The sequence below is a fragment of the Pollicipes pollicipes genome, unplaced genomic scaffold (genome assembly GCF_011947565.3).
Source record: "Pollicipes pollicipes isolate AB1234 unplaced genomic scaffold, Ppol_2.1 Scaffold_5909;HRSCAF=7009_pilon_pilon_pilon, whole genome shotgun sequence".
NCBI classification, from domain to species: Eukaryota; Metazoa; Arthropoda; class Thecostraca; order Pollicipedomorpha; family Pollicipedidae; genus Pollicipes; species Pollicipes pollicipes.
In genome coordinates, this window is record NW_023596778.1 from 251,698 (window position 1) to 279,331 (window position 27,634).

Sequence of the window (27,634 nt, forward strand, 5' to 3'; positions counted from 1 at the left end):
CTGAAGCAATGTCACTCAATCACTGTGCTTCATTGCCCTTCCTCACGTGCTCTGACTCACATGATCGGAATGTTCTGCTTCCTGAGCTGTGATTCATCTGTTACCTGCAACCGGATGAGCCCATCATGAGTTTAACGCTGGAAAGCACCGTACTATCAGAAACAGTCGTTAGCACAGAGCTAGTTCTACGAACATACAATGTTAAAGGCCCTAACGGCACCGTCTCCCCACCCGCCTCCCAAACATTTGAAAACCAACCGAATTGGTGTCGAACATGATCGACGCCGTAATTGCCTCACACGATTTCTAACTTGAAAGGCCGAGATCGTTTGGGACCACAACACCCACCTGTTGTTCGCAAGTATGCTCATGCACCACCACTCACCTGCTATTCCTATATAGTCACATGAGAGAGTGCTACCTGTGTTTGCCCCCCCGACCACATAACGAGCGCATCGCGATCTGAGAACCCCGGCGGGCGCCTTTCTTGTTTACGTTTACGACAGTAGAACTTGCCTTACGCACCACCTACTGTGCAGACTGTCTCCTATAGTTCAGCAGTAGACACTAGATGTCTCTCGACTCGCCTGAGCTCACAATCGATAAGTCCCCAGTCTGCCACCAGCGAAAGGGACTTGCTTTGCGTTTGTGGGTTGGCTGTTGTTTGTTTGCTGCGGTCGTGCTCCGGTCGGATTGTGAGAGGACCAACACGTTGTTATTGCGCGGTATTGTGTGACCTCAGCAGTAACCACATTGCAAGTGTTTTAGTGTGAGTATTACTTTGTTGACATTGCTAGATTGTGGCTGTTTAAGAAAATCGTGATATGCCTTTTAAAACTTGTTGCGATAACTAGACCAACCCACATTCTTTTTATATGAACAGAAGTTACTTTACACATTCTGTGATTGAAGCATTTTAGGAGCAGGTCCTAGTGAGGATAGGTCTTGTCTGCATGTAGCAAACAATAGGGCATATCAAGTGCAGGCTGTTTGTGATCCCATAGACATGGCATGGGCTGTGTAGTGAATCAAGTCTTCAAACTATGACAGGGATATGGAAAAGATGTTTGGAACTGTACCAACATATCTGCAATATTTTGTCAAGATGTGCGACAATTGTGAGTTGGCAGACCAGCCAAGAGTTAATGGAAAGCACAGACCAGGCAGGCAGTAGTAATGCAAATTTTCTGCAGTTGAAAGCACATAGGTGCAGGGAATTAGGTGGTTATGGCCACCACTGGTTAAGCCTTTAAATTCAAACCCATAGGATGATGATTCAAAAAGTTGTGTGGCTCAGCCACACCCTGCCTCCTACATCCCCCACCCTTACTGGCAAGATTGCTGTCCTGTTAATATTGTAATGGAGGGATATTGAAGCATACAGTTTTTTTAGGGGAATTGGTGTTGCTTTTGCTACCACTGACTTACTTCATTTTGCACATGGTGTTATCAGCCTTCTGGGGATCGGCTACACTGTGACTTGCCAACCAGCCTGGCACACCATCACCCTGGCTGCCTGAGGCCAGGTGCTCTCCATCCTATGCAGAGCTGCATTCAAAAGGCAAAGAGCCATAATCTCTGTAATCTGAGAATAATATGTTATCAAAAGGTTTTCACCTGGGGTGGAAAGCTGCTGTTGTGTTCATAGTTGGCCTACTTGAAGGAAAAGAGCATAACTTTCCTAATGTGCATAATACTTAAACCGCTGCATTTGTTAGTGATAATGTCATTCCAGAGGAATTAGAATAAAGACATGATTGCAGATAAACAGTGGATTTGTGGTATACAGTATGTAGAATGCTTGATTTTTATTCTTAATGTTTTGTGGGGGTACGTTTAAAGGCTCTGACATAATATGCCCCATCAACATAATATGCCCCGTGCCCCATCAACCATCATAGTGGTACCATTGATCAGTGGATAGTCCCAAGCAGCTCATAAGAAAATACATCTACAGCTGCATATTGCCCAGAAAGAGACACATGTGGGAGCATCATAGCCTGTAGATATCCTAATTAATGGGAGCTGGTTTATGCTGGTGCATTGCTGTCTGGTGGAGAAAAGTGCAAGCCATATAAGTGATCATGAACCTACCTTGTTTTCTTTCTGTTGTTTATCACTTAAAGTTGCATTTTTCACTGTATTACTGCAGTGTCCAGCATGACATACCCTATTCTGCACCTCTGCTCACAGGACGTGTCCACCTCGCTGACACTGCCATCTGCCTTGCCTGTGGCCTACACCCTCGCCCAGCCATGTCGCTGAAGTCAATCGTGGGCCAGAAGATCATGGACATCGTGATCAAGTCGCAGAAGAAGGGCGCGTCACCCGACTGGCGCGTGCTCATCGTTGACGAGCTGAGCATGCGCATGGTCTCTGCCTGCACCAAGATGCATGACCTGGCTCAGGAGGGCATCACCATCGTCGAGGACATCTACAAGAAGCGCGAGCCGCTGCAGCACCTGGAGGCCGTGTACCTGGTCCAGCCCACTGAGAAGTCCATCAACGGCATCATCAACGACTTTGCCATTCCCACACGCACCATGTACCGTGCGGCGCACATCTTCTTCACAGAGGCGTGCCCGGACGACTGCTTCAACATGCTTGTCAACGCCAACGTCTCCAAGTACGTGAAGGCGCTGAAGGAGATCAACATCGCCTTCCTGCCACAGGAGTCTCAGGTGTTCTCGCTGGACTGCGAGGACACGTTCCCCGTGTTCTACAGTCCGTCGCGCGCCGCCGGCCGAGCCCAGACGATGGAGCGCATGGCGCAGCAGCTGGCCACCCTCTGCGCCGTGCTCGGCGAGTACCCCAGCGTGCGCTACCGCAGCGACTTCGACTACAACGTCGAGCTGGCGCAGATGGTGCAGCAGAAGCTGGACGCCTACAAGGCGGACGAGCCCACCATGGGCGAGTCGCCCGAGAAGGTAGGTTTGAGGGCGGCGGTGGTGGCGGTGCCGGTCCCAGTAGCCGACCGATTTGTTTGTACGCCGCGGGACTGCCGGTGACGGATGTGACGCGGCGGGTCCCCTTTTGGAGGATCTTTGTTGTCCCATAGGAGAAAGATTGGTCAGATGCTAGCAAGCTACTTTCGGGGGAAATTTTGCCTTTTACTTGTCATGTCAGGTGGTTTGGGCGCTCATTGTGCTTTACTGCGCACATATTGTGGTGAGGTTTGAAAAGCATCGCAAGTACTTTCCAGATCTTCTAGTACTTGGAATGCCACGGAGGATTTCGAAATTACCCTGTTTGGGCTAAAGACCTTCCCCTGAGTCAGTTGCGTGGTTTATTTTAGACCACGTGATCTCCACGATCACGTGTTTGTTTTTTTTTTGCCAACAGTGACAAATTGCTGTACATCGAAAGATGCAACGCTTATCCAAAAGGAGTTTGCATTAAGAGGGCATTACATATTTGGTGACTAAGCCTCTATTTGCCGACCAGGGCTGCTGAGTTAGGTTGAATGCTGTGCAGATCGGCGTGGGCGGACGGTGGCTGTATCCTTCCTCATGTAATGAGCAGGTTTTTCCTGTGGTGCCATATTTCCTTCTATTTCTTTCCATCCAGCCCCCCCCCCCCCCCAGCGCACACTTCCGTTAGTGCTGCCGGTAGATGGTGTGTCGGCCGACCCGCGCGGTTTGTGCCTCTGTGATTTACCCCCGTAGTCTGGACTCCGAGGATGGTCCGCGGCTTCGGGCTTTCGATTTGGTCTCGTGGTTTTGCTGCCCCGGGGCGGCCGGTCCGTTCCGAAAGAGAACAGCGGACGCACGCGACACCTACGATCCTCGGAAGAGCTTTTTGTGTCGTTCATTTCGGCGCAGCCGGCTGTGTGAGCTGGATACAGGGATGCTGAGCACATCGGCTGGTGCTTAACCCTAGCATGCGTGTTACCAATTGACACGTTCAAAAACACTGGACATGCCGCCAGTCAAGCTTACGCCATGCATTGTATGAGATGGGACGGGCAGAAACGCCTGTCATACTTCATGGGATATTTGTTACTCTCCAGCTGTTGAACGGGAACCACTCTGACTCCACAGCTGTGATCTTCATCCGCTCCGCCTCAAAGACACAGCTCTGACTTTCCAACTCGTGATTCTGTTCCCTGGAGTATCCCCACTCGCGCTCTCGCTGTTGACCCCGCCCCGCCCTGGGTCCCCAGTCGCGCCCTCAGCTGTTGATCCCGTTCTGCCCTGGGTCCCCAGGCGCGCCCTCAGCTGCTGATCCCATCCCGCCCTGGGTCCCCAGGCGCGCCCTCAGCTGTTGATCCCGTTCTACCCCGGGTCCCCAGGCGCGCCCTCAGCTGCTGACCCCGCCCCGCCCTAGGTCCCCAGACGCGCCCTCAGATGTTGATGCCGTTCTGCTGTGCGTCCACAGGCGCGCTCTCAGCTGCTGATCCCGCCCCGCCCTGGGTCCCCAGGCGCGCCCTCAGATGTTGATCCCGTTCTGCCCTGCGTCCCCAGGCACGCTCTCAGCTGCTGATCCCGCCCCGCCCTGGGTCCCCAGGCGCGCCCTCAGCTGTTGATCCCGTTCTGCCCTGGGTCCCCAGGCGCGCCCTCAGCTGCTGATCCCGCCCCGCCCTGCGTCCCCAGGCGCGCCCTCAGCTGTTGATCCCGCCCAGCCCTGGGTCCACACGCGCGACCTCAGCTGTTGACCCCGCCCCGCCCTGCGTCCCCAGGCGCGCCCTCAGCTGTTGATCCCGTTCTGCCCTGGGTCCCCAGGCGCGCCCTCAGCTGTTGATCCCGTTGTGCCCTGCGTCCCCAGGCGCGCTCTCAGCTGCTGATCCTGGACCGCGGCTTCGACGCCGTCTCTCCGCTGCTGCACGAGCTGACGCTGCAGGCCATGGCGTTCGACCTGCTGCCCATCGAGAACGACGTGTATAAGTACGAGGCGAGCCAGGGCGAGAGCCCCAAGGAGGTGCTGCTGGACGACAACGACGACCTGTGGGTGGATCTGCGGCACCAGCACATCGCCATCGTCTCGCAGCAGGTCGGTCACGAGCGCTGGTCGGCTCGCCCTGCCGGCTGGAGTTGGGTGTGGGGGGCCTACCGGCTGGAGTTGGGTGTGGGGGTGGACGCAGGTGTGGTCCGACGCAGAGCTGTGTGCTGCTGCGGCAGTGGCGGGGACCCTGTCGGTCTCCGTTCAGCAGGCGTGTGTGGAAATGTATGTGTAATGGGAGTCGGTAATAATTGGCTCGGGGTAGTTGTGAGTGGGCAGCCACTGCTGTGATGTGCCCCTGGGCATTGCGGATTCTACTGTAGCACAGTGGAGGCTACTCTGGGGTATTTTATCAGCGTCTCTCCAATGTTGGTTGCATTTTACAAGTGACTTCTCATCTCTGGTTGAGCAGGTGCATCATTGATGTGTAAAGGTACGTCGAGCTATGTAGTCTGCTTTTTGACGAAGCATTCCGTCCCGCCTCAGGTGACGAAGAATATGAAGAAGTTCATTGAGAACAAGCGCGGCATGTCCACGGACAAGGCGTCGATGCGCGACCTCAGCCAGATGATCAAGAAGATGCCGCAGTACCAGAAGGAGCTGAGCAAGTACTCGACCCACCTGCACCTGGCTGGAGAGTGCATGGCCGCCTACCAGGGATACGTCGACAAGCTCTGCAAGGTGAGCCGGGTGGCCAGCTGAGCCGAGCCGACAGCTGATGTGAGCCGGACGGCCAGCTGAGCCGGGCTGTCAGCTGATGTGAGCCGGACGGCCAGCTGAGCCGGGCTGTCAGCTGAAGTGAGCCGGACGGCCAGCTGAGCTGGGCCGATAGCTGATGTGAGCCGGACGGCCAGCTGAGCCGGGCCGACAGCTAATGTGAGCTGGTGGTGGACGGCCAGCTGAGCTGGGCCGACAGCTAATGTGAGGGACGCCGTCCGTCTGTGGTCCACCCCCGGCTGGGACGCATGCTCCGAGAGCTGGGCTGTGTTGCGGTACGCTTGGGTTTCCGAGCCATGTTGCGTAACTGTTTGAGGTCTGAAAGGCCATTGGGATTTTGGTTCCCTTGAGGATGTTCGCCAAGAGTTTAGGTTGAGAGTGTCTACGCTTTTCATCTACGCGCAATGTCAACAAAGTCGAGCGGCAAACCCGTCGTTATAAGCCGTTTGGACATAGCTGTTGAGGGTTTGGCTGGAGGCTTTAGGGAGTTAATGAAAACAGGCCTATTATCCAATTTTTTAAAAGTCCGGTGAAGATTGGACATCAAACAAAATCGAACAGACTTCGTCACCAGCCATGCTGCAGTCTTCGGAATTGATCCGAATGGAGTATGCTGCTAAGTAGGGCGTACCCCGCCCGCTGCCGGGACTGTCGTGGCCTCGAGCTGTGTTAGCCAGCTCAGCCCGCTAACGTACGGCCAGAGGAGGTGGGCCCGCATGGCGTAAGGCAGGCTCAGGCAGAGGCCCCGTCCGGGTCTAGTCCGAAGATTATGCCAGTGTCTGGTGTATTTCTTTGTAATTTTCTGGCGGTTTAACACCAGACTGCCTCACAGCCCGGGACGGGCTCGCCAGGTCAGTTTCTCGGGATGAATACAATGGAGCCGAAGCTAATACAGCCACACGTCCCACAAACACAGGAGACAAGGGTATAATGGAGGCGGTGTGCGCTCACTGGAGACCTGGCGTTCGGAGAACGGAACGGAGGCTATGTGTGACGGATTTGCTCGTATGACGGCGTTCGCTGCTACGGACGCTAGCCACAGCTTGGACACGTAATCCACGCTGATTGTTAAGCAGCCCAGGCCACTGGTCATCCGCTGATGTGCTCGCTCGCTCCCTGCACCGGGCGTGGCCGCGTGACCCCAGTGACATCTGACCCCGCCTCCCGTGACCCCAGGTGGAGCAGGACCTGGCGATGGGCACCGACGCCGAGGGGGAGAAGATCCGCGACCACATGCGCAACATCGTGCCCATCCTGCTGGACCAGAACGTCACCACCTTCGACAAGATCCGCATCATCCTGCTGTACATCCTGGTGAAGAACGGCATCAGCGAGGAGAACCTGAACAAGCTGATCCAGCACGCGCAGATCCCGGCCGAGGACCGCAACATCATCACCAACCTGTCCAACCTCGGCCTGAACGTGGTGGTGGACGGCAACAGGAAGAGGATCCACCCGGTGAGCTTGTGCTGGGGCCGCTGCGAGGTCGCTCGCTCACCGCGGACAGCTGTCCGACCTAGTCTGCAGCAGCGCTGCCTGGTGAAAGTTAAGCTCATAAAATCTGTGTCGGTATTCCCGTTATTCACGAGACACTTTGTGTCCCAGACAACTGGGGTCTATTTTGTGAAAAGAAAGCTCAGGTTCAGAAGCATGAAAGCGTGGCTTATTTCTTGGCAGGCCTTTCGCGTTAGGATTTGGGCTATGTGCTGCCTTCTCGCTCCTCCCTCACCTTTGCATTACGATCTGGCACACCGTACAATGACCCTGTGCTTTACTAGCTGACTGCTCCGTTGCAGTTCTGTGTTTAGGGCGGTCTGCGTGTACAAACTGTTGTATTCTGCAATTCACAGCTCCGATATTTCACTTAGAAGTCAGCAGGGGCCTTACCGTCAATGAATTCGAAGGGCCGACGTCTGATAGATCTACCGGTGCTCATATACCAACATTCTCAGTTTACCTCCTGACTAAGATGTCGGTCTGTTGCCGAGATAGGGATTCCATGAATTCCAAGGTGATCAAGTCTCGCCAATCAGGACGGCACTGGGTGGCAGCTACAGCTTGATCAGCGTGGCGGCGATCAAAGATAATTACACTCCCCTCCTGACCCCAGCGCTCGGTTCGTAGCCCGTTCGCTGTCGTTTCCGTTCCGAGTTGATCTGGCGTTCAGGCGCTGACTGAGCCACGGCAGCCATTTCGTACGACGCTCGGCTATGTGCGGTCCTAATAACGTCCAGCCAATGGCAACGCTCCCCCGACCCGCTGTGACCAATAGCAGCCAGGCTAGCGCAGACAGCTCAGCTCGTGAATTCTGCCTCGCCAGTCTCTCGAGCGAGATGAAATAAGCACGACAATCCTGTCGGGTCTATATTGGTCGGCACTTTAAAGGCATCCGGTTGGCAGCGCAGCAGTGCGTTGGCGTTCGGTCTGACGTCATCAGTAGACTGATTGGCCGGGTGTCGCCAACGTCCCGCCCACGGCCGCCCGGCGGAGAGCAGCCCCGGTGAGAGTGCGGGACCAGTTATGTGGAGCTCTGTTAACCCCCCAGTGGTGCCATCCATCTGCCGCTTTATGAACCCGGACGGATCAGATTTGAAAGCCATTCCATTAGGTTCAGTGCGCTCGGTTGCGCCACCGCCGCGGATATGAATCCGGAGAGTGACCCCGCCGCCGCCGTCCACCGGCGCTCGAGCTGCCCCCCCCCCCCCCCCCCCCATCATTAACGTCGGGCGGCTCGGGTCCCCGCGCGCCGCCCACGGTCTGCATCGGTGGCTGCCGCCGGCGGGCCGCCGCCGGGAGTGGAGCGGTGTTGGCGGCTCGCCTCGCTGAGGTCGGCGCCAGCGGCGGCAGTGTCGGCCGCCGGTGACGCCGAGACGGTCGATGGTCCGCCCGGCGGCGGCGGCGCTCGGGCGGCGGGTCCGCCCACGCCGGCGGAGCGGTGGCCGGCCCGGTCGGTGACGGCAGGGTCGGGGGGCTCCAGCCGTCACTGGCTCCGAGGGCTTCACCGGACCCTAGCTGTCGATGTAACTGGTAGACTATTTGCAGACTACCGGAGGTAGGCGGCCGTATTAGTACCTGTTGCCCATACGCCCCCCCCCTCCCGAAAACCGTCGATGGCGTGCATAACATGGCGTGACATTATAATGATGTGGCGGTGTCCCGACAAAAAAAAAACGAATGGAAATAGTCGAACGAAAAAAGTTGATAAAAATTCGACCGGGATGAAAATCGAATCAGAACAAGTCGAGGGCCAAAAAGTTTCAAATGGGATAAAAGTTCAACCGGAAGAAGTTGAACGACAGAAAACTACAGGGAAAAGGGATAGAAAAAGGCAAGCAAAAAAATATACAGAGAAGAAAGTTGAACTGGTCGAATTGGATAAATATGAAGGGAACAAATTCCAGGCCTATATGTCAAAGTCTGTATGGAAAGTCAAAATAGAAAAGTCAAAAGACGGAGAGCGCAAAGGGGCGAAACTCGGCAAGACGTCCACGGGACACTACTGAACGCCTATGATGGCACACCTCGTTATTATAAGCACAACATGACACGCCGGGTACTGACGGCATCTTCAGTATTTACTCCGTCGCGTCGTTGAGCTATACTTCCTGGTGTATTGAAGGTCGATGGCTCGGTGTAGCAACTCCGAACTGATAGTACCGAACGCCGGGGTGCAGTTTCCTATTCAGTTGGAGGAGGGGTACTCTTACCTTACATCTGTACCCTTCCCCTTCTCCCCCCAACTTTGGGAAGAAAGTAGCTTGATTCCGGGAGAAGCCCATCTATTGGCGTTTTGAAGAAAGTTGGCGTCATTTTCCCCTGCCCCCTTTCCCAAATCATTTTTTGAAATCACGCCCTCGTCCAAATAACCAGGAGCTTCAGGCCATCCTCGCTGATGTCAAGTACATGCTTTTGTGTCTGGAACGGGTCCATACAGTGCGGGGTTTTAGGGCTTCATAACGCACGCCCAGGTCCACTGCCGAAACAGCTGCACAACAGACACGGTCCGCTGTCCTGCGGCCGCCCAGCGTGCCCCGCTCTCCTGCCTCTTCCCAACAGACACGGTCCGCTGTCCTGTGGCCGCCCAGCGTACCCCGCTCCCCCTGCCTCTCCCCAAGAGACGCCGTCCGCTTGTCTGTGGCCGTCCAGCGTACCCCACTCCCCTTGCCTCTCCGCAACAGACACCGTCCTGTGGCCGCCCAGCGTACCCCGCTCCCCCTGCCCCTCCCCAAGAGACGCCGTCCGCTGTCCTGTGGCCGCCCAGCGTACCCCGCTCCCCCTGCCTCTCCCCAAGAGACGCCGTCCGCTGGTCTGTGGCCGTCCAGCGTACCCCGCTCCCCCTGCCTCTCCGCAACAGACACCGTCCGCTGTCCTGTGGCCGCCCAGCGTACCCCGCTCCCCCTGCCTCTCCCCAAGAGACGCCGTCCGCTTGTCTGTGGCCGTCCAGCGTACCCCACTCCCCATGCCTCTCCGCAACAGACACCGTCCTGTGGCCGCCCAGCGTACCCTGCTCCCCCTGCCTCTCCCCAAGAGACACCGTCCGCTGTCCTGTGGCCGCCCAGCGTACCCCGCTCCCCCCGCCTCTCCCCAAGAGACGCCGTCCGCTGGTCTGTGGCCGTCCAGCGTACCCCGCTCCCCCTGCCTCTCCGCAACAGACACCGTCCGCTGTCCTGTGGCCGCCCAGCGTACCCCGCTCCCCCTGCCTCTCCCCAAGAGACGCCGTCCGCTTGTCTGTGGCCGTCCAGCGTACCCCACTCCCCATGCCTCTCCGCAACAGACACCGTCCTGTGGCCGCCCAGCGTACCCTGCTCCCCCTGCCTCTCCCCAAGAGACACCGTCCGCTGTCCCGTGGCCGCCCAGCGTACCCCGCTCCCCCCGCCTCTCCCCAAGAGACGCCGTCCGCTGGTCTGTGGCCGTCCAGCGTACCCCGCTCCCCCTGCCTCTCCACAGCAGACACCGTCCGCTGTCCTGTGGCCGCCCAGCGTACCCCGCTCCCCCTGCCTCTCCCCAAGAGACGCCGTCCGCTGGTCTGTGGCCGTCCAGCGTACCCCGCTCCCCCTGCCTCTCCGCAACGGGAAACGCAGACAATGTTCGGATCGCGCATCGTTGCGGAGTCGGCGGAACGCAGCTAATGTTGCGAAACAGTAGAGACCTTAATTTTGGCGTCGTATTAAGTGTCGTAGCCAACAACTTTCACTGAAGGCAACCTGTCCTTCGGTGCAAAACTAAAAAAGTCTGCCTGGTTCCGTCCTGCTCCGTCCAAACCCGTGTGATCTCGTCCTGTTCCGTCCGGTTTTGTCCGGTTCTGTCTGATCCCGTCTGGGCCCGTTCTGTCCCGCCCGGACCCCTGTGGCGACGTCCGGCAACGTCCGCTGCTGCCTGATCGCGTCCGGTCACGCGTGGTCTCATCTGTGGTGCCTTCCGGCGCCGTCCCGTCCCTGCCCATCTGGTCGTCCGGTTTCGCCCGATTCGGTCCCATCTCGTCAGTTGTCGCCCAGCCCCTTCTGGTGTGATCTGGGCCGTGCGTTACCGCCCACTTCCGTGTTGTCGCGTTCAGTCCCATCCAGTCCCATCTGTTTCTTCCCGTGGCCACAACTGTATCCACGTATCATACCGGGCGTGAAATACAGATGACTTCTGTTTTAAATCATTTTAACTGCGAGTGTTTTTTACGTATCAGAGGGGGCAGGTATCCCTGTCGGTATTCTGCTTTTCAACTGATCTCCTGTTTACTTTTATCCCGGTCCAATTTTTGTCTTTTGACTTCTCCCATCCTGCTTTTATTCCTGCCGACTTTTATGCCCTATAACTTTTTATTCTGCGACTTTTTCCGATTCGGCTTTGATCCCTGTCAACCTTATTCGTTTCGTCATTGTGTCCTTCGGCTTTTCCGGTTTGGCTTTTATCCCCGTCCCCTTTTTGTCCTTCGACTTTTTCTGATTTTACTTTTATCCCTGCTGCCCTTTATCTCTTTCGATTTTGTGCCCCTCAACTTTCTCTTATTCGAGTTTTATCCACCCGGCCTGTATCTCTTTCGACGTTTTCCATGCTAATTTTTCCCTATAACTTCTCTCCTTGCGACTTTTTCCGGGAACCGATGTCGGACGATGCATATTTCTATCAGCTGATGACAATCTACTCGTGCTGAAGACTAAGGCGTCACTTTACTGTTGCTGACTCCCTCCCCCTTGATATTGAGGGGAGACGCGGGCTGTGCCGGCCCGCCCCCCGCGTGATGCTGACGCCGCCGGGCGCGCCCGACAGATCTCGCGCAAGGAGCGCATCACCGAGCACACATACCAGATGTCGCGCTGGACGCCCGTCATCAAGGACGTGATGGAGGATGCCATCGAGCTGAAGCTGGACGAGAAGCACTTCCCGTTCCTGGCGGGCCGCGCCGCCACGGCCGGCTACCCGCGCGCCACGCCCACCACCGCCCGCTACCACTGGCACAAGGACAAGGGCGCGCAGAACGTCAAGAACGTGCCGCGCCTCATCGTGTACGTGCTGGGCGGCCTGTCGTACAGCGAGGTCCGCGCCGCGTACGAGGTGAGCGAGCCCCCTCCCCCTGCCCGGCTGGCCGCCGGCGCGCCAGGACACGCCGCGTCTGGCTCCGAATGCGGTGACCGGCGGCGGTCGCCCGCCACAGATGGCGCTGGCTTCATGCCGCTGCTGCTGTGTGTCCTGACCGAGCAGAAGCTGTCCGGGCCGGATTAGCTCAGGCTCTGGACAGAGGTGACGGCGGCCTATCCTAGCTGGGCAGGTGGATGTACGGGTAATTTCAGCCGCACGTGACAGGTAGCATCACTACCCGCGTACTCTACAAGTATGTGACGCCGTTCAGCCGAACTCATGTCATTAAGAGTACTTGGTAGACAGATATGATCGATTTCCTTATTTGAGGCGGGTAATTCCCCAGCATGGTGTTTTCGTCCACCCCGGTACAAGAGTGGGCCGCCGCCGCCAGACGGGCTGTGGCGCCAGCCGTGCCCCGAGCTGGCGGCACTGTCGGCGCGCGTGCCGCCGTAGTGTGGCCGCCTGAGCAGCCGCCGTGTGTCCCCCGCCGCAGGTGACCAGCGCCATCAAGAACTGGGAGGTGGTGATCGGCAGCGACCAGCTCATCACGCCCGGCCAGTTCCTCAAGAACCTCTCCAAGCTGGGCGGACCGGCGTAGGTGGCGCCACCGGTGACGGCCGCCTGGCGCCACGCTCCGGTGGCTGGCGGCGCGGCCGGCCGGCAGGGCGCGCTCGGCGGCGCGCCGCCCGGCCGCCGCCAGTCGGCCCCGGTCGGGGTGGGTCTCTAGTCTGCGGTGGCCTGCGCGTGCTCCTCAGTCCGGGCTCTGGCGGCCGTGTGGTGCGGCGACTGCGGCTCTTGGTCTCCTCCGCTGTCTTTGGTTGGGGTTGTGGGCGCCGGTTCTGCCTCCTTGGCAGCCTCAGCTGTAGAAAGCGGCTCAGGGCCGAACATTTGTTCTGTGGTAGGGTTCAGTTGAGGTCTCTGATCGCGTACACGTCTCGGGTTTGGCCAAACAATCGCGATTGTCCATAACCTATCCATTCCCCGGTATAATTGCATGCACTCTGTCGCTGCATGCTCTCCAGCTTGCTTACGATTGGCTGTGTTCTCTGGCGCTGATGTAATTGGTCTTGCTTGTTCCTCTCAGCTTTTCGACATTTCACTCTCTTTTTATGTCTTCTTCTCTATTCCACCATCCCATATGGGAACTCAAAGTGATTGTTAGGGGCATGGCTCTACCTTAGTTGCTTGCGTCTTGCGACGAGTGAGTTGTGATTTGGTGGCGCTTTGTTGTTTTCCTCAGTTGTGGTACGAGGTTGCGTTAGCGTGCATTAGCGACTAGCGTGCTAAGTAAACTTGATAGGGATGGACTGGTTGAAACCAGGCTCTGGGGTTGCTTTGTGAACGCGGCGGGCACTGACATCGGTGCCTCGCGGAACGATTCTGGATTGCGGGGTCACATCACATTGGTATCGGTACACCAACGTACGACTACTGCACTCACCCTACAAACTGGGCTGTTGCCGCGATCAGCCCGCCCGGCTGGCGGCTCTGGCCGACAGAAGCGGATGAAGTATGTTCGAAGCGGGAAAGCTTTGACTGCTTGATGCAATGTAGCAATATGCGAACGGCTGGATACAACTTATGATTTTCTCAAGAGTTCCCAGGGCGTGACCGCGGTACGCTTGAGCGCGACGCCGCGGTTCTGGATCTCCACCTCGCGTGTGCTTGTTCGTACTCACAATCCCCTTGATGGAAGCCCCGATGGATAGCGCTGGTTAGCCGTGGTCTTTGTTCTATTTATCTCATTAACGCTGGTGGTAAGCGAGTGCCGTAATGTCGTCTTGGCGATATGCAACTTACAGCTCTTGCCTTTACGTCATAAAACGTAGTGTGCCTGCTCACAGCGGTTCGTCGTCCGGCGGAGCGATTGGGTTAAGTATTTACGGTTGTTTTATTTATGCCTTCTTGATATCTGTTAATATATTTGATTATTTGTGATCTTGTTTCCACGGAATATTTATTTGTTAAGGTCGCTCATGTATGTGACATCTTATCCGCAAAATCGGTTGTTCTCATGTGCACTTCCATGTGGCGGCGTACCTATTCCTGCTTGCGAAGATTTCTGCTCCATCCCTCGACCTGGCCCTGTTTCTCTTGCCCGAGCATTCGCATGCCGTTGGACTCAGTCTCGCTCCCGCGACAGCCGGCACCGGCCGAAGCGTGACAGCGTGTCGCCGCGCGCGCCTGTACCGGACGGTGGCCTGCCGGGCCGGGCCGATCCGGAGCGCCGCCGCCGCTGCCGCCGCAATAACGTGTCGTGGTGCCCTAGTCAGTTCGCTGGCGCGCCGTGGCCACTTGGCAGCTTCTGCGGCAGTTTGTCTCGTCATTCCGTAGTGTAGGCGCCGGCCGCGGGCGCGCGCCCTGCCGGCAGGACCGCGGCGCTCGGCCTCGTGCGCCCGTGGTCGACTCCGGAAGCGGTGTGGAGCTGGGGTGCGTATATCAGTAGACCCAGTGGGACGGTAGGGGGTCGGGCGCCGGCGAAGTGATAAGCCGCGAGAGGTTAGCTCCGGAGTAGCCGCGCAGCGGCGGCGGGTAGGAGCGCGCTTAGGGCGGCTGGGCTTGTTCAGATGAAACGAAGTGGTGTCTCGTGTGTTACCTATATAAATATATATAGATAGAGATCATCGGATGCCCAATCAGGTAGAAAATAAATCACAATTAGACTAATGGTTGTTTCTTCCCAAACACCTGCGGTTGACCAAGGAGAGATTCGTACATTACGCAGGCGGTTTTGAAAGCGGGTGAAGTACACGGGGTACTCCACTTAGTAAAGTTTTTATTATTATTTCACGCTACACCTTGAGGGCATTGGAATGCTGAGGAAATGGAAATGTTGGAATGTTGTTGGAATGTCACCAATGAAAAAGTTGAGGGGTGCATTCTTCGTTCCTTGTGAATAAGCTCAGGGCATCACTACCCTTGGGATAGGGGTGCATTTGCGCAAAATATGTAAGGGGTTGAGTCGTAAAAAATGGCACCCTCAAGGTAGGCCAAAAAGTGCCTTCCTCAATTTGGCCCACTTTCGTCTCAAAACTGTGAGACTCCCGTCCCTCGTCCTCTCTCAGCTGAACAGGAAACTACACCACTGTGTTGATGGGTACGTGGATGCACGCAAGGAGAATGAGAAAACTGTGGAGTACTGCGGAAATTAGCGGGCGTAGGAGACGTCTGATCCACAGGAGTCTTGAGTGTGCACTGGACGCGTAAAATCAGCGCAGCCAAGTACCCTTACTAGATGCATAATGAAGTGTGGCATGGGCTCGCAATTGCCAATATATTTGTCATTACCTAGCGTATAACAGCGCGTGACATCTGGGCGGTGGGTGTGAAAAAAGCTGGCGCGGAACAGAAACAGATTCAATGCGCACTCGGAAATCGGCCCCGGCGGCTCAGTTGGTCAGAGCGCCAGTATCCCGACTCCCCCGTCCGTGGCGGGCTGGGTTTGAGTCGCTTTATGCGCTCGCTATTTGCCCTTGACAGGTGTAGCCTGCTGCCGGTGACGGCGGCCGCGACAAAGGTCAGATGACGTCAGAGGGCAGGGTGGGCCGTGTCAACCATTCCAGCACGTTGAGCTTTCGCCACCAAATTCTGCCGTTGAGTTGGAATTGTACGATCGGACAGTAGAGGTTAGGGTTTACAAAACAAGAACTGGTAAGCGTGAGTTCCGATCCCAGAAATCGATTCAGAAGATTCGGATTAAATATTTCAAAAGAAAATCATGTCAGTAAAATGTGGTAGCGTATAGCTCACACATTTATGGCGCATGTGTTGCAATGTTCCGGGAAGCCTCGCCTGTCATGAACTGTCTGGGGGGCCACACGGTCCTACCGTGATCCCTGCCCCCTCGGGTGCAGTTCCACGCCAGTAAGTCGAAAAGGCTTCGCATTGCGCAATATAAAACTGGCATCGTAGTCTAGTGTAGATTGTGTAATAACAGCTTTGCCACAGCAATTGTACAAGTGTCAAGTAAGATTTATGCTGTAAGTTGTCGTCGGAACTAAGTCCAGGTTAGTCTAGCCACTTGACATGTATCAAAGCTCTAGGATATATTACTAGGCATCTTTCGTGTTGTCGTGTCTCAAACCATGCGCTCCAGGCCTGGATGCCTCTGCTTTGTTTTTTTTTGGAAAGGAAAAGGCATGCCCTGACATCCAAATAGTTGTGCTGGTAGACAGTCAACATGTAAATAAATGTGTTTTTCAGAAGATGAAGACTGCTATCCTTGGGATATTCTACAAAACACTCTTCATCTCAAAGACAACCTGTGAAGAGCTGAGAGAGTATCTGAATAATGCTGAAAAAGTCATCAAGCAAACTGAGAAGTATCTGGGACAACTCAGTGCATTAGCTTTGTATGTAATAGTTCACATTGTCCTCTCCTTGTTGCAGTTATTCACAACACAGTTTGCTTAGTTGAATGTGCCATCCCCATTCAATGTCAGATGTGCGGATTGCAAATGAGCACCATATAACCAGGCATATGTATGTCAATATCTGACCACAACAAGTATATAATCTCAGACATACTTCAGAAAACTGAACACAAGTTTTGCCTTTTTATATGCTTTGATGAGCATTTGGTTTTTATGTTTGACTGAATTGTTGGTAATGATGTTTGTTTAGTATCTTCACATATATACCAAGATGTTGCACTTGTTTCTCAGAAAATAGTTCTATTTTGCTTTTAGCTATGCTGAAATAGTAACTACCACAGGAATGTTTTGCAATTGTCAATTGCAATTTATGCTACAAGCATTATGCTGACAACAGATACTTTTCCAGGCCTGCTGTTGAGTCTTGTTCATTAAACAATATTCCTGGTTACCTGCCCAAGCTGCGTGGGTGTGTGGCAAGGAAGGTTACTGACAGTCTTGTACAATGGAAGGAAATCCGGTAGGTGTGTGCCAGGTCTGCCATCTGCACATGTGTGATATATGACTTATCACTTCCAAAGATGATGTTGATAAGCACTCATTGTGTGTAGTCTTGTAATATCTGTGGTATATAGTTATTTCAATGTGATAGGGCATACCAAAGCCATTTCAATAGTCATACAAAGCATGATTTGTATGTCCAACTTCATGCTGAGCCCTTTTACTAGATGCTTTATATTGCAAAGCCTTGGCTCAAATTCCAGCATGCAAAAATATTTTTGATATTTTGGCAGAATTCAGGCATAAGAATAACTGCCATAAGCAAAACATCAGAAAATCATGTGACACTGGAAATGCTTTTATCATGCTGTTATGTGTCTTCTTTGTTTTGCTATGTATTCTATTATTTTGTCATGTGTCTACTTGCTTGGCTTGAAATGTTGCTCTGTAGAATTAAGATTTTGGCCTGGTTCTAAAAATATCATTTGAAAAAATGTTTTGATAACCTAATTCATTCTAGTCCTGTACCAGACAAACATAAGTGGACTTCCTGGCCATGTTTTGCTGCCTGGTGGGCTGGCTGACACTGCTGCACACTACCGCACCTCAGGCATGCCATGTGCGGGCTGGCCAGCGAGGTGGTGAAGCTCTGCAGCGAGTCTGATGCAGCGCACCATGTGGTGGGCGCGGCCCTACCGCCCGACCCGGACCCATGCGCCCCGCGGCCCGGTGTCGTGTTGGAGACAATACACGACTGTCGCTGCTCCTTCGCCCAGCTGTGAGTGCTGAGGAGGTGTCACTGCCTAGGCTGTTGGCTGAATATCGTTAGGTATCATGAGATCGATATATATATATATATATATATATATATATATATATACACATATATATGTATGTATATAACTTGAACTATGAAATCTAAAGGGAGCATGTGCCGCAATTTTTGTTGCTGAATTTTTGTTACGTGTGTATTTGTCTGGCCATCTTCATTGACTGTGGAGTTCCGTGTTCAGGTACATTTTAGTATAGCAATCACCATCAATGTTTATAACAATTTCTAAAAACATAACTGCCATTTCTGGAATGTATACACAATCATAAATATATACTGACATATTTGCTTAGGTTGCACTTACTACAAGAAGAAGAAGAAGACGTTTCCCAGGCACCTGACGATGAAATTTCGAACATTCGCGAAGACCTACTGGAAATGAAAACTATTCTGGAGGTTATTGAGGGTATGAACTTTAATGACTGAGGTGTTTGGTTGGTAGATAGCTTTTACTTGCCATTGAGGAGCATTATTATAGAATGTGCAGTCAACATTGGCCCATCTCCTTGGGTCAGTTGTTGCCAAACTCGGACCACAAGTTCAATGATAACCAAGCTTGGCTACCAAAATGCATTTTTGTTACGTCGTTATCAAATTGTGCTGCTGCAGTTTTAGCCAATCAAGTTAATCTGTTCCATCTATTGGGAATTATGATGTGCAGGTACATAACGTCCTTTTTGTGTGTTCTTTTCCAGAGCGTCTCCAGCTGTGTGCGTATGTGACGTTGGCGTGGGAAGAGGAGACTTGTTCCGCCCGGTGATGGCTGTATCTACACCCCGATCTTGGCGCAAGCGGCCGTGGCTGAGGCTACGTACTTGTCTGTCGTCTCCGACTTTTCTGGTCGAGAAGCTGAAGAGCGATGGTACACCGGATCATGGCATTCTAGTCAATATACTGTTTTTTGTTTTGTTCATGGATAGTTTACGTTGCTTGCTACTGGCAGATTGTCAGGCTAACCTTCTCTTCCTAAACCCACTCCTTGTTTACGTCAAAGCGGGGAAGAACGTGATCCTCTCACCATGGCACAACCGAGCACCAATGATACGAATGCATCGCGACTTCGCGAATTGTCAGGAATCGTAACCGTGCGCACCGAATACCGTCCTGCCAGCGTACTGCGCGTGCTGTTTTATCCATACCTTGTCCTCCACGAACCGAATACCGCCCTTCCAGCATACTGCGCGTGCTGTTTTATCCATACCTTGTCCTCCGCGGACCGAATGCCGCCCTTCCAGCGTACTGCGCGTGCTGTTTTATCCGTACCTTGTCCTCCGCGGACCGAATACCGCCCTTCCAGCGTACTGCGCGTGCTGTTTTATCCATACCTTGTCCTCCGCGGACCGAATACCGCCCTTCCAGCGTACTGCGCGTGCTGTTTTATCCATACCTTGTCCTCCGCGGACCGAATGCCGCCCTTCCAGCGTACTGCGCGTGCTGTTTTATCCGTACCCTGTCCTCCGCGGACCGAATACCGCCCTTCCAGCGTACTGCGCGTGCTGTTTTATCCATACCTTGTCCTCCGCGGACCGAATACCGCCCTTCCAGCGTACTGCGCGTGCTGTTTTATCCATACCTTGTCCTCCGCGGACCGAATACCGCCCTTCCAGCGTACTGCGCGTGCTGTTTTATCCGTACCTTGTCCTCCGCGGACCGAATACCGCCCTTCCAGCGTACTGCGCGTGCTGTTTTATCCATACCCTGTCCTCCGCGGACCGAATACCGCCCTTCCAGCGTACTGCGCGTGCTGTTTTATCCATACCCTGTCCTCCGCGGACCGAATGCCGCCCTTCCAGTGTACTGCGCGTGCTATTTTATCCGTACCTTGTCCTCCGCGGACCGAATACCGCCCTTCCAGCGTACTGCGCGTGCTGTTTTATCCGTACCCTGTCCTCCACGGACCGTACGCTTCTCAGTTGTGCGGTCGGCCGTTGTTCCCAGTCCCGCTCCTGGCCACCCGTCCTTGCTCAACGAGCCGGCAGCGGCAGCGGCAGCGACCGCTCCGACGGCTCCGGCATCGCCGGCGACGGCGGGCACCCTCCGGCTTGAGGTGATCCGTACGCTTCCCACCCTTGGCCGGGTAGTCGTGTCGCCACCCAGCCACGGTCAGTCGGCCCATGGTGTATGTGCCGCTATGTGGCGATTGAGGAGTGGCTGGGCGTATGCCGGGAACGCCAGGTTGTGTGTCGGGTGGACTTATAGGTACAGTTCAGTTTTTCGTGGAACGTGGTGTGATGGCGCACCAACAATTCGACGGCCGGCCCGAAAACGCTAAAGAGTATTTCGCGGGAACAGACCTCAGCTTGGGATGAAAGAGGGGCGGTCCAGCCAGACCTGCCGGGGATGAGGGCCTGCCTCGAAGTTGGTGGCTTTGGCTTGATGCTTCATGGGGCTGTTAGCAAAAGTTCGGGGTAATAGTTGACGGCTTGCGCAAGTGACATGGGAGAAATCACGCATCATCATGGGTCACTAATCCAAGTGGGGCACCTCCCCGGACAGGGAGGTTTGTTTACCTCTGTTTCTCTTCCGGTATTTGCGTGACCCCCGCCGCGTTGTCCAGAACTTTTTCCTCTAGGTGTTCGCTGGATCTGTTTTTTCCTTTTTGGCTGGGAACGCAGGTTGATATGGTGTCCCAACACCAAGAGAACAGGCGCTGGCGCTTGCAGAGTTTCCCCAATGTCAAGTGTGAACGAATGCCTGAGAAAGTGATCGTGGTGAAGCTCAGTTGTTACGTCGCTTCTTTTCACGTGAACCGATGGGATGCATTTTCAGCATTCTCGGGGGCCCCAGCCTGATATTCACATACTCCATGCTGTAATTGAACGCTGGAAAGTGCCCAACTAGGTTGCCGAGACGATGGTAGCTGCTTTGCTGGGCCTTTATTAATGTATAGCACATCGCCCCCATGCAAGCTGTTTGGACTGACGCCCGCGGTTCGTCGCCGTCAATTGTTATGCGCCGTCCTTTCTTCCGTTACGCGAATTATTCGTGAGTCGAATTAGTCGGCACACTGATGCATGCTCTGGTGACAAGGCACGATGGCTGAAATTAGCAGCCTCGACCTGGTATCGCACCTGTTGATGGATCAGCGAAGCCAATCGGTGGCCTGCTGCACTGCGGCGGCTGTGGCGCTGAAAGCTGTTCGTTCCTGTTTCTCCGTCAGTTGTTTACGGATGGGCCCAGCCGCCCATGACGCTGGTGTTGGCGATTGTAGGTCAGTGAGGCTGAGCTTAAGCCTGCGGCTGTAGTTGTCTGGTGGTGGTGTGGTGCCGTTCGTGAATTTTACATTGTGGGCGCAATTGCAGTACTACGTGACTAACCTGTGGTATGCCATCTAAGCCTCGCGTCCGCAAACGGTACTTCTAACGCTCGTCTATGGGTGCGTAAGTTTTGTCCGATAGCTTAAGCAGTTTAAGTAGCGATGCAATGCCAGGGTAAGCCGTGCGTTGAATCTACATTGATGATTATAAACTGTCTCAGTTTTAGGCAGCCTGACAGTCTGTCAGGAAGTGGAGCAATGGGCGATGCGCTGGCCGGATTTGTGTTGTAGGTCATCAAGTAGCTTTGCAGCTGTTTGATTCTGCTCAGCCCCCTGGCTTACAAAGTTGTGTTATGTTCTCATTGGTTCACAGTTCAGTGCACTTCAGTGAACATTTACCTTTCATTAACCCCTCCCCTGACTTCTATTTCTGGAATAACCTTCAGACTATTCCATCCAGCAAGCAGGTCAGCCAAATGTTCATTAGTTGGCAGGTAATTAGCTTGACATATTTTAGGAAAGAATACTATAATGGTAGGTCTCATTCCATGGCCATGATATTGTCAATCAGAGTTACCATGCCCAAGTGGCTGACAGAGGTCATGCAAGATTAGTCCATTAAGATAAAGCCAAAGAGGTTTGTGCTGCTGATTCCAGGTAACTAAGGTGTATAGCTGATGGATTTCTAAAATAATAACTGATGTATGAGTGAAATTGAAAGGTCAGAAACTTGAAACACTGGTCTATTCAGATCTTAGCCTGATTTGACTCCCTTTTCCCAACCTGGAATTAGCCATTTAGCCTTAATTGATATTTCAACATGTTTTTGACTTGCAAAAACATGCTTTATGTGGTGATGGTTGGGAAGCTGCCAGACCATTGTTGCATGTGTTAAAGAGCACTGAGAATGCATAAGTTTTCTAATATTGCAGGTATTTGGCATGATGTTCATGTCACAAGTAGGTCTGTCATGGGTCTGCCCCCATAGTTGAGTCAGTTGAAATGTGTACCTCTGGGTGGGTTTGAGCTGCTACATAGCTTATTATTAGCCCCTGGCTGGGATGACCTGCAGCTGGTGGCACCAGTTGCTCAGTCAGATGACATTAGGCTGCTTGGTGGGCCATGATGAGCATAGCATTCACTACCATATCCTGCTGTTGAACCAGATTTTCATGGCCAGGGGTTGGGCTCAGGGTCTGAAGGACAAGCATAGCATGTGCTCTTATTCCAGAAGTCCTTGCAACCGAAATGTTTGGACTGTACCCTTCCCCAGGATCTAAAATGTTGAATGTTGTCATATCAGACAAATTCAAGGTGCAACTGACAGGCCTTGTCAGAAGCTACCTGTAGTCAACTTAAGGCAGCCTGACCAGACATTGCTTTTGTGCTCTTCTGCTGATGTGGTGTAAGAAAGTCATTGATGTGGAACTGTTTCCTCGTACTGACCAGTTTTTCACAGATGCAAGCAATACATCTTTTTTCAAGGGCTGTGGGCGTACATCATGTATCCCTTGATAGTGACATGTGTGACCTCACATGATGTGACTAGCACCAATTAGCAGCCAGTCAAACCAACCAATGAATCATGTCAAAGGAGCCCAAAATTGGAAATGAAACTGCAATTGGAGGCCAATATTCCCATGCAGCAATTCACCATTGAAGCAGTAGTTTTCTGATCCAACCTAACATAAGAATTTGCTTACTACCAGAATGTGTGAGGTTGATAGCCATTACAGGCATAGCTTCTACAATTGATGGTGAGACTTATCAGATACTGAATAGTTTGGGACCATGCCTGGCATGGTTCAAAAGTTATTTCTGTGGCTCAAAATGGGCTGCTTTCCACCTGCTCCATGCTATAATGTGTTAATAATTCCTGTGGGGTATGCAGAGGTTAATCACTGCCTCCTGCAGTTTTCACTGAAAAGAAATACCCTGGACCCCAAGTGCTCTCTCAATAATGCTGTATGATTGTGGCAACAGGACTGAGTGGTCTCTGGGGTACGGATCCACTGACTGTATGGCACCCCATTGGCCCCACAATTTCAGTGGGTTGGCTTTCTAAAATTATTGGTTCCCCAAGCACCAGTTTGGTATGTGACCCAGACCAGTGGTTAGCATCTCAGGCCATTCCCAGTTGTGAAATGTTGTGTACACCCCTACTTGGTATCATTTACATCACATGTTTTATTGAGCATTGTGTAATGATTAAGTCCTGACTTATGATGGGGCAGATGCCTGGGATCAGCATCCATGCTAAGGTGTGCTTATCATATGAGCCTGGACCAGGGGTAGCACCACATATTTTGAGTTTGAGGGGATTTGGGGCAAGGGGTGGGCAAAATGGGGCCTCCTCACAGGGGGCATCCTGGGTGGTGGCATGTTCAAGGGGAGGGGCACTGAGGGTATGTGCCATTTACATTTGTTTTTGAAAATCCTGAATGGGGCTGTTTGAATACCTAGTGCAGCATCTCACCTAAAACAAGGTCTCTGACTTCTGAAAAGGGCCTCCTGATGCATAGAGGGACCTGCTAGTCCAGAACAGGATGTTCTGATTTGCATATTGGCTTCAAAATCTAGCCAAGGGGCCTTGTTATCCCAAAACAGGGTATTCTGAGCCAATACTCTGCCCATCTGATGCAAGAAAGGGACCTGCTGTTCCAGAAATGTGGTTTCCTGAACATAGAGGGTGGTTCCTAACTCAGTGTGGGGCCTCCTAATTTGTAGCAAGGTCCTCCCAAGCCAGCAAAGGGGCCTCCTAAACACATCATTGTGTCTGCTAATCTAGAGCATGGGTCACCTTTTCATAAAAGTGGCCTCATACAGAAAACAGGCCTATCGATTTTGAAAATGGCCTTTTGAGCCAAATTTATTGCTCCAACTCAGTTATGGGACCCTGCATGATTTTAATTTTTTTAATCTGTGGGTAGTTACAATGCCTTTAATTTAGTAAAAAGTGGCCTTTCCTTTTTTTGGGGGGGGAGCAAAAACATACTCTTGTTCCACCTTGCCTGCTGGCAGGATGGGCAGTTGCCCCCTCTGCTCCCCCCCCCCCCCCCCCCCCACACACACACTGCATCAGCTCTGGCCCTGATACCACCATCTGATCATGAATTTCTGGGTGAGTGGCAGAATTTTGGCAGTGAAAGCTCAACTTGCTGTGGTGCCATGCATGGGTTGTCTTGCCCTCAGACATCACATGACATTTGGTGTAGCCACTGCCACCAACTGCAGGCTGTTTCTGTCAGGGGCTTATTGTGAGTGCCTAAAACAGTATGAGCCCACCCCTTCATAAATGGGTGAATCAGGAGGTGGGTGCCATAACAAACTGAGTTTTCAGGATAGATCACAAAGCATAGACACATTGGTGCATTGGGGGTATGCTGTGCCAATACTGTGGGCTGCCATACTTCTCCCGAAGACAAGACTGCCAAAAATCCTGTCATTAGCCACCCAATTGTAGTCAACTTTGCAGTGGGATGTAAACTGCACAGCTTGTCTGCCCTTGCCCTGCATATGGCTGACTCAGCCTGGTCCACAGGTGCCCATGGACAGAGACTTGGTAGTCACTGTCTTGTTCGACTTTGAGTACCATGGCAGTGATGGAGAACGTGTGTACATGTGCAAGGATGAGGAGTTCCTGGTCATCCAACAGACCAACAGTGACTGGTGGCAGGTAAGAGGCAGCACAGTATCTCATGGTAACTGCCTTGTAGTCTGTTGGTCTCCCTTGTAGAGTGAAATGTAGAAGTCAAGTAAGTAAAATGGATGGTCTTTATCTGCTATAGCAAAGGAGTCATGTCCTATGGCTTCCCACAGTAGCTCTGTTGCAGTTGTGTTCTAATTTGTTGATTGATGTTTGCTTATGGTATGTCGTCAATGTGATATGGTGCTGTTGTGGCTCACTGGGTACATATTGCTTCTCTCCCATGTTGGATGTGAATGTACCTGCTGTCACCATGACTAAGACCTGGGCACGTCAAAAGTCTGTGAGCGATGTAGAATCATTAACGAACACTGCACACGACTTGTGCGGCTTGTCTGCGATCGTCGTGGGCAAACGAGTCGCCTGGCGCAGGCCAGAGACGCGATGTCGCGCGGTGCGCGGCGACCGATCTGGCCGCGCTGGGACGTGTCCCGCGGTGGGAGGACCCATCAGCTCCCGTGGGAGTGCTCAGCGGCTGCGGGAGAGCCGCTGCAGCCCCGGGCTGTGGGCGCGCGCCCGCCCGCCGCAGGCACTCGCCGTCGCTCAGCGGCGACCGTGGCCGGTCCGCAGGTGATCCGGAGCGGAGAGCGCAAGCCGTTCTACGCGCCGACCCAGTACCTGCGCCTGCAGCCGCATGCCCGGCCGCAGCTGCCGCCCAAGGTCAAGCGGAACGCGCGCGACAGCAGACGGTACGCGGCAGGGATGGGACGGGACGGAACGGCGCCCGGCCCGCACTCGGGGTGGAGCGGGGCACCATGATAGTGCCCTCGTCCACAGTGAATTTCGGGGTGTTGTGGAGAAATGATGTATATATATATATATATATATATATATATATATATATATATACCAGAGATGAGAAGCTCGAATTGGAAGTCTCAGACAGTACCGACGGTGTGGAACACTAAGCATTTCATTTACATATGTTTTGACCATCTCATATCTATTATAGGATATGTTATTGTGATTATGTCATGGAGATGTTCTTATGAGACGATATTGCATGCTTGAGCATTATGTTACTGAGCATAACACTGAAAAGCAGAGTGGAGATCGTAGCTCGAGCTCATTTTAGTAGAGCACCAGATGCATAGGTGTTTGCATGCAACCCTCGGTGGTGGCCTCAATACTGTCGACCTTTTATAGTTCGCAAGGATAGTACCTGATGGTAAGTCATTTATAGTCCTGCGGGGCGAGGTTTTACGATGCTGATTTGTTCTTTGTCCCAGAAAAGCAAACCAGAAATATGGCAGTTAACTTAGCACATAGCATGCACAGCCCTGGATTGTCTCACAAGGGCTGGTTTTGTTTTGTTTTGTCGTTTTGCTGTTCCAACGGAAAGTGCTGCCTGCTATCGTCCCCTTGCAAATAAGATGCCTTGCACCGCGCTGTCTTTCATGTCACGTCACTGACACTTCCCAACGTCGGTTTCTTCCGACTTTTACGGGCGCGAGAGTTTTCCGTCACAACATTAACTCCGATCATCATCGAAGTCATCTTGGTCATCGCTCCAACTTGTCTCGGCCCCGCCTCCTGCTGCGGAGCACCAGCCACAGGCCGTGCTTTCCCGTGACTTCCCTGGGCCCATACCGCCCTGTCGCGCGCGCTGGGCCGCCTGGTGACGCGCCGGCGGTGCCGCAGGGCGCCGCTCTCCATCCTAGACGCCGAGCGACATATCGGTGGCGACGATGGCGCCGACGACGACGACAACGACGAGGGCGGCCGGCGCCGCTGCAACTCGCTGGAGGACGCGGCCGCCGGCTCCTCGAGCGTCGAGACGCTGGACGATTCGCCGCCGGGGCAGCCGGCGCGCGAGCCGGTGGCGCGCCCGCCCGCCGCCGCCGGCATCGGCGGCCACGCATCACCAAGGACCTGTGGGCGCGCCGCAAGTCGTGGTCGGTGGACGAGCGCAGTCGCACATGGGAGCTGGTGCGGCCGGAGGCGGCGCCGGCGCCGGCCGCCAGCACCAGCAGTCTGGACGGCCGTCACCCGCGGCGCCGACGCCTGGCCCCGGCAGCCGCCACGGCCCGCCGAGCGGACCGAGCCGCTGGCCGAGGGCGAGGCGTCGATGGCGCGCCACCCAGCCGAGCGAGCCGAGACGCCGCCGCCGGAGGACGGCGACGGTACGGACACGAGGCTGCGGCGCCCGGCCGAGCGGCCCCGGGCGGCGCCGCCGACCGAGGACGGCCGACTTGCGTCTGGTTCGCGGCCTCCGCAGCCGCACGCGCGGGGACCCGACCCGCGACCTGCGCCGGGCGGCGCCAGGAGCGCGCGGCCCGTGGTCGGTCAGAGACCGGCGCCGGTGGCGGCGGGGTCCTCCCTCGTCTCCACCACCGCTCTGACGTCGGCCGCCGTGGAGCTCCCCCGTCCGGCGGTAACGGAGGAGGCGCCCTCGCGGACGACTGACGGCGGCGAGACGTCCCGGGCTTCGGAGGTGCCTGCTGCCGGTCCCGGCCCCGGTGAGGGTAGACGCTTTCGGCAAGAGGTGATCAAACTGATGGGCCGCGTACGGCGCGAGGAGCGCCGCTCGCTGGAGAAGCGCTCGGCGCGGCCGGAGGCTGTGGACAGAGGCTCTCCGCGCGAGGGCCGGGAGGCGTCCGCCCTGCCGGCGCCGGTTGTGAAGGGCGGCGCCGCGGAGGTAAGGCTGACGGACGCGCCGCCGCAAGCCGCCGAGGGTCGGCGAAGGAGCGCAGACAGCGCCGGCGGCGGCGGCGAGCGCCAGGTGGCGCCGGCTGCCG

At 54.3% G+C, this 27,634-nt stretch overlaps 2 protein-coding genes and 1 long non-coding RNA gene across 6 annotated transcripts; all 3 read left to right on the forward strand.

Annotated features, from left to right (window-relative positions):
* Window positions 1-719: 719 nt before the first annotated feature.
* LOC119104144 (protein ROP) lies at window positions 720-12,885 on the forward strand. 2 transcript variants are annotated; one of them, XM_037227829.1, is made up of 7 exons: window positions 720-769; window positions 2,194-2,927; window positions 4,765-4,989; window positions 5,425-5,619; window positions 6,832-7,113; window positions 11,917-12,201; window positions 12,722-12,885. In XM_037227829.1, the coding sequence occupies exons 2-7, from the start codon at window positions 2,256-2,258 to the stop codon at window positions 12,824-12,826; spliced, it is 1,764 nt and encodes a 587-aa protein (XP_037083724.1). In that variant the 5' UTR covers window positions 720-769; window positions 2,194-2,255; the 3' UTR covers window positions 12,827-12,885. The 2 variants fall into 2 exon arrangements, with proteins under 2 accessions (XP_037083724.1, XP_037083725.1); XM_037227830.1 differs by having other exon boundaries at window positions 11,917-12,152; window positions 12,722-12,810.
* Window positions 12,886-16,035: 3,150 nt separating this feature from the next.
* Window positions 16,036-18,847, forward strand: LOC119104142 (uncharacterized). 3 transcript variants are annotated; one of them, XR_005094872.1, is made up of 6 exons: window positions 16,036-16,092; window positions 16,432-16,580; window positions 17,011-17,121; window positions 17,713-17,880; window positions 18,228-18,340; window positions 18,630-18,847. It is a non-coding gene; the product is annotated as an uncharacterized LOC119104142 (long non-coding RNA). The 3 variants fall into 3 exon arrangements; XR_005094871.1 differs by having other exon boundaries at window positions 16,049-16,235; XR_005094873.1 differs by having other exon boundaries at window positions 16,049-16,208.
* A 2,314-nt stretch (window positions 18,848-21,161) lies between these two features.
* On the forward strand, window positions 21,162-27,359 carry LOC119104130 (rho GTPase-activating protein 27). Its single transcript, XM_037227815.1, has 6 exons — window positions 21,162-21,365; window positions 24,732-24,866; window positions 25,467-25,585; window positions 26,538-26,703; window positions 26,932-27,019; window positions 27,331-27,359. Exons 2-6 carry the CDS (start codon window positions 24,738-24,740, stop codon window positions 27,357-27,359), a joined length of 531 nt encoding a protein of 176 aa, XP_037083710.1. The 5' UTR covers window positions 21,162-21,365; window positions 24,732-24,737.
* The last annotated feature ends 275 nt before the right edge of the window (window positions 27,360-27,634 follow it).

Bases quoted from the DNA above. Each gene is read 5' to 3' on its own strand.
- LOC119104144 (XM_037227829.1), top strand. From the start codon at position 2,256: ATGTCGCTGAAGTCAATCGTGGGCCAGAAGATCATGGACATCGTGATC. The intron at 5,620-6,831 runs GTGAGCCGGGTG...CCGTGACCCCAG, and splicing joins ACGTCGACAAGCTCTGCAAG to GTGGAGCAGGACCTGGCGAT. The intron at 12,202-12,721 runs GTGAGCGAGCCC...CCCCCGCCGCAG, and splicing joins AGGTCCGCGCCGCGTACGAG to GTGACCAGCGCCATCAAGAA.
- LOC119104130 (XM_037227815.1), top strand. From the start codon at position 24,738: ATGGACAGAGACTTGGTAGTCACTGTCTTGTTCGACTTTGAGTACCAT. The intron at 25,586-26,537 runs GTACGCGGCAGG...GCGGTGCCGCAG, and splicing joins AACGCGCGCGACAGCAGACG to GGCGCCGCTCTCCATCCTAG. The intron at 27,020-27,330 runs GTACGGACACGA...CGGGCTTCGGAG, and splicing joins GCCGCCGGAGGACGGCGACG to GTGCCTGCTGCCGGTCCCGG.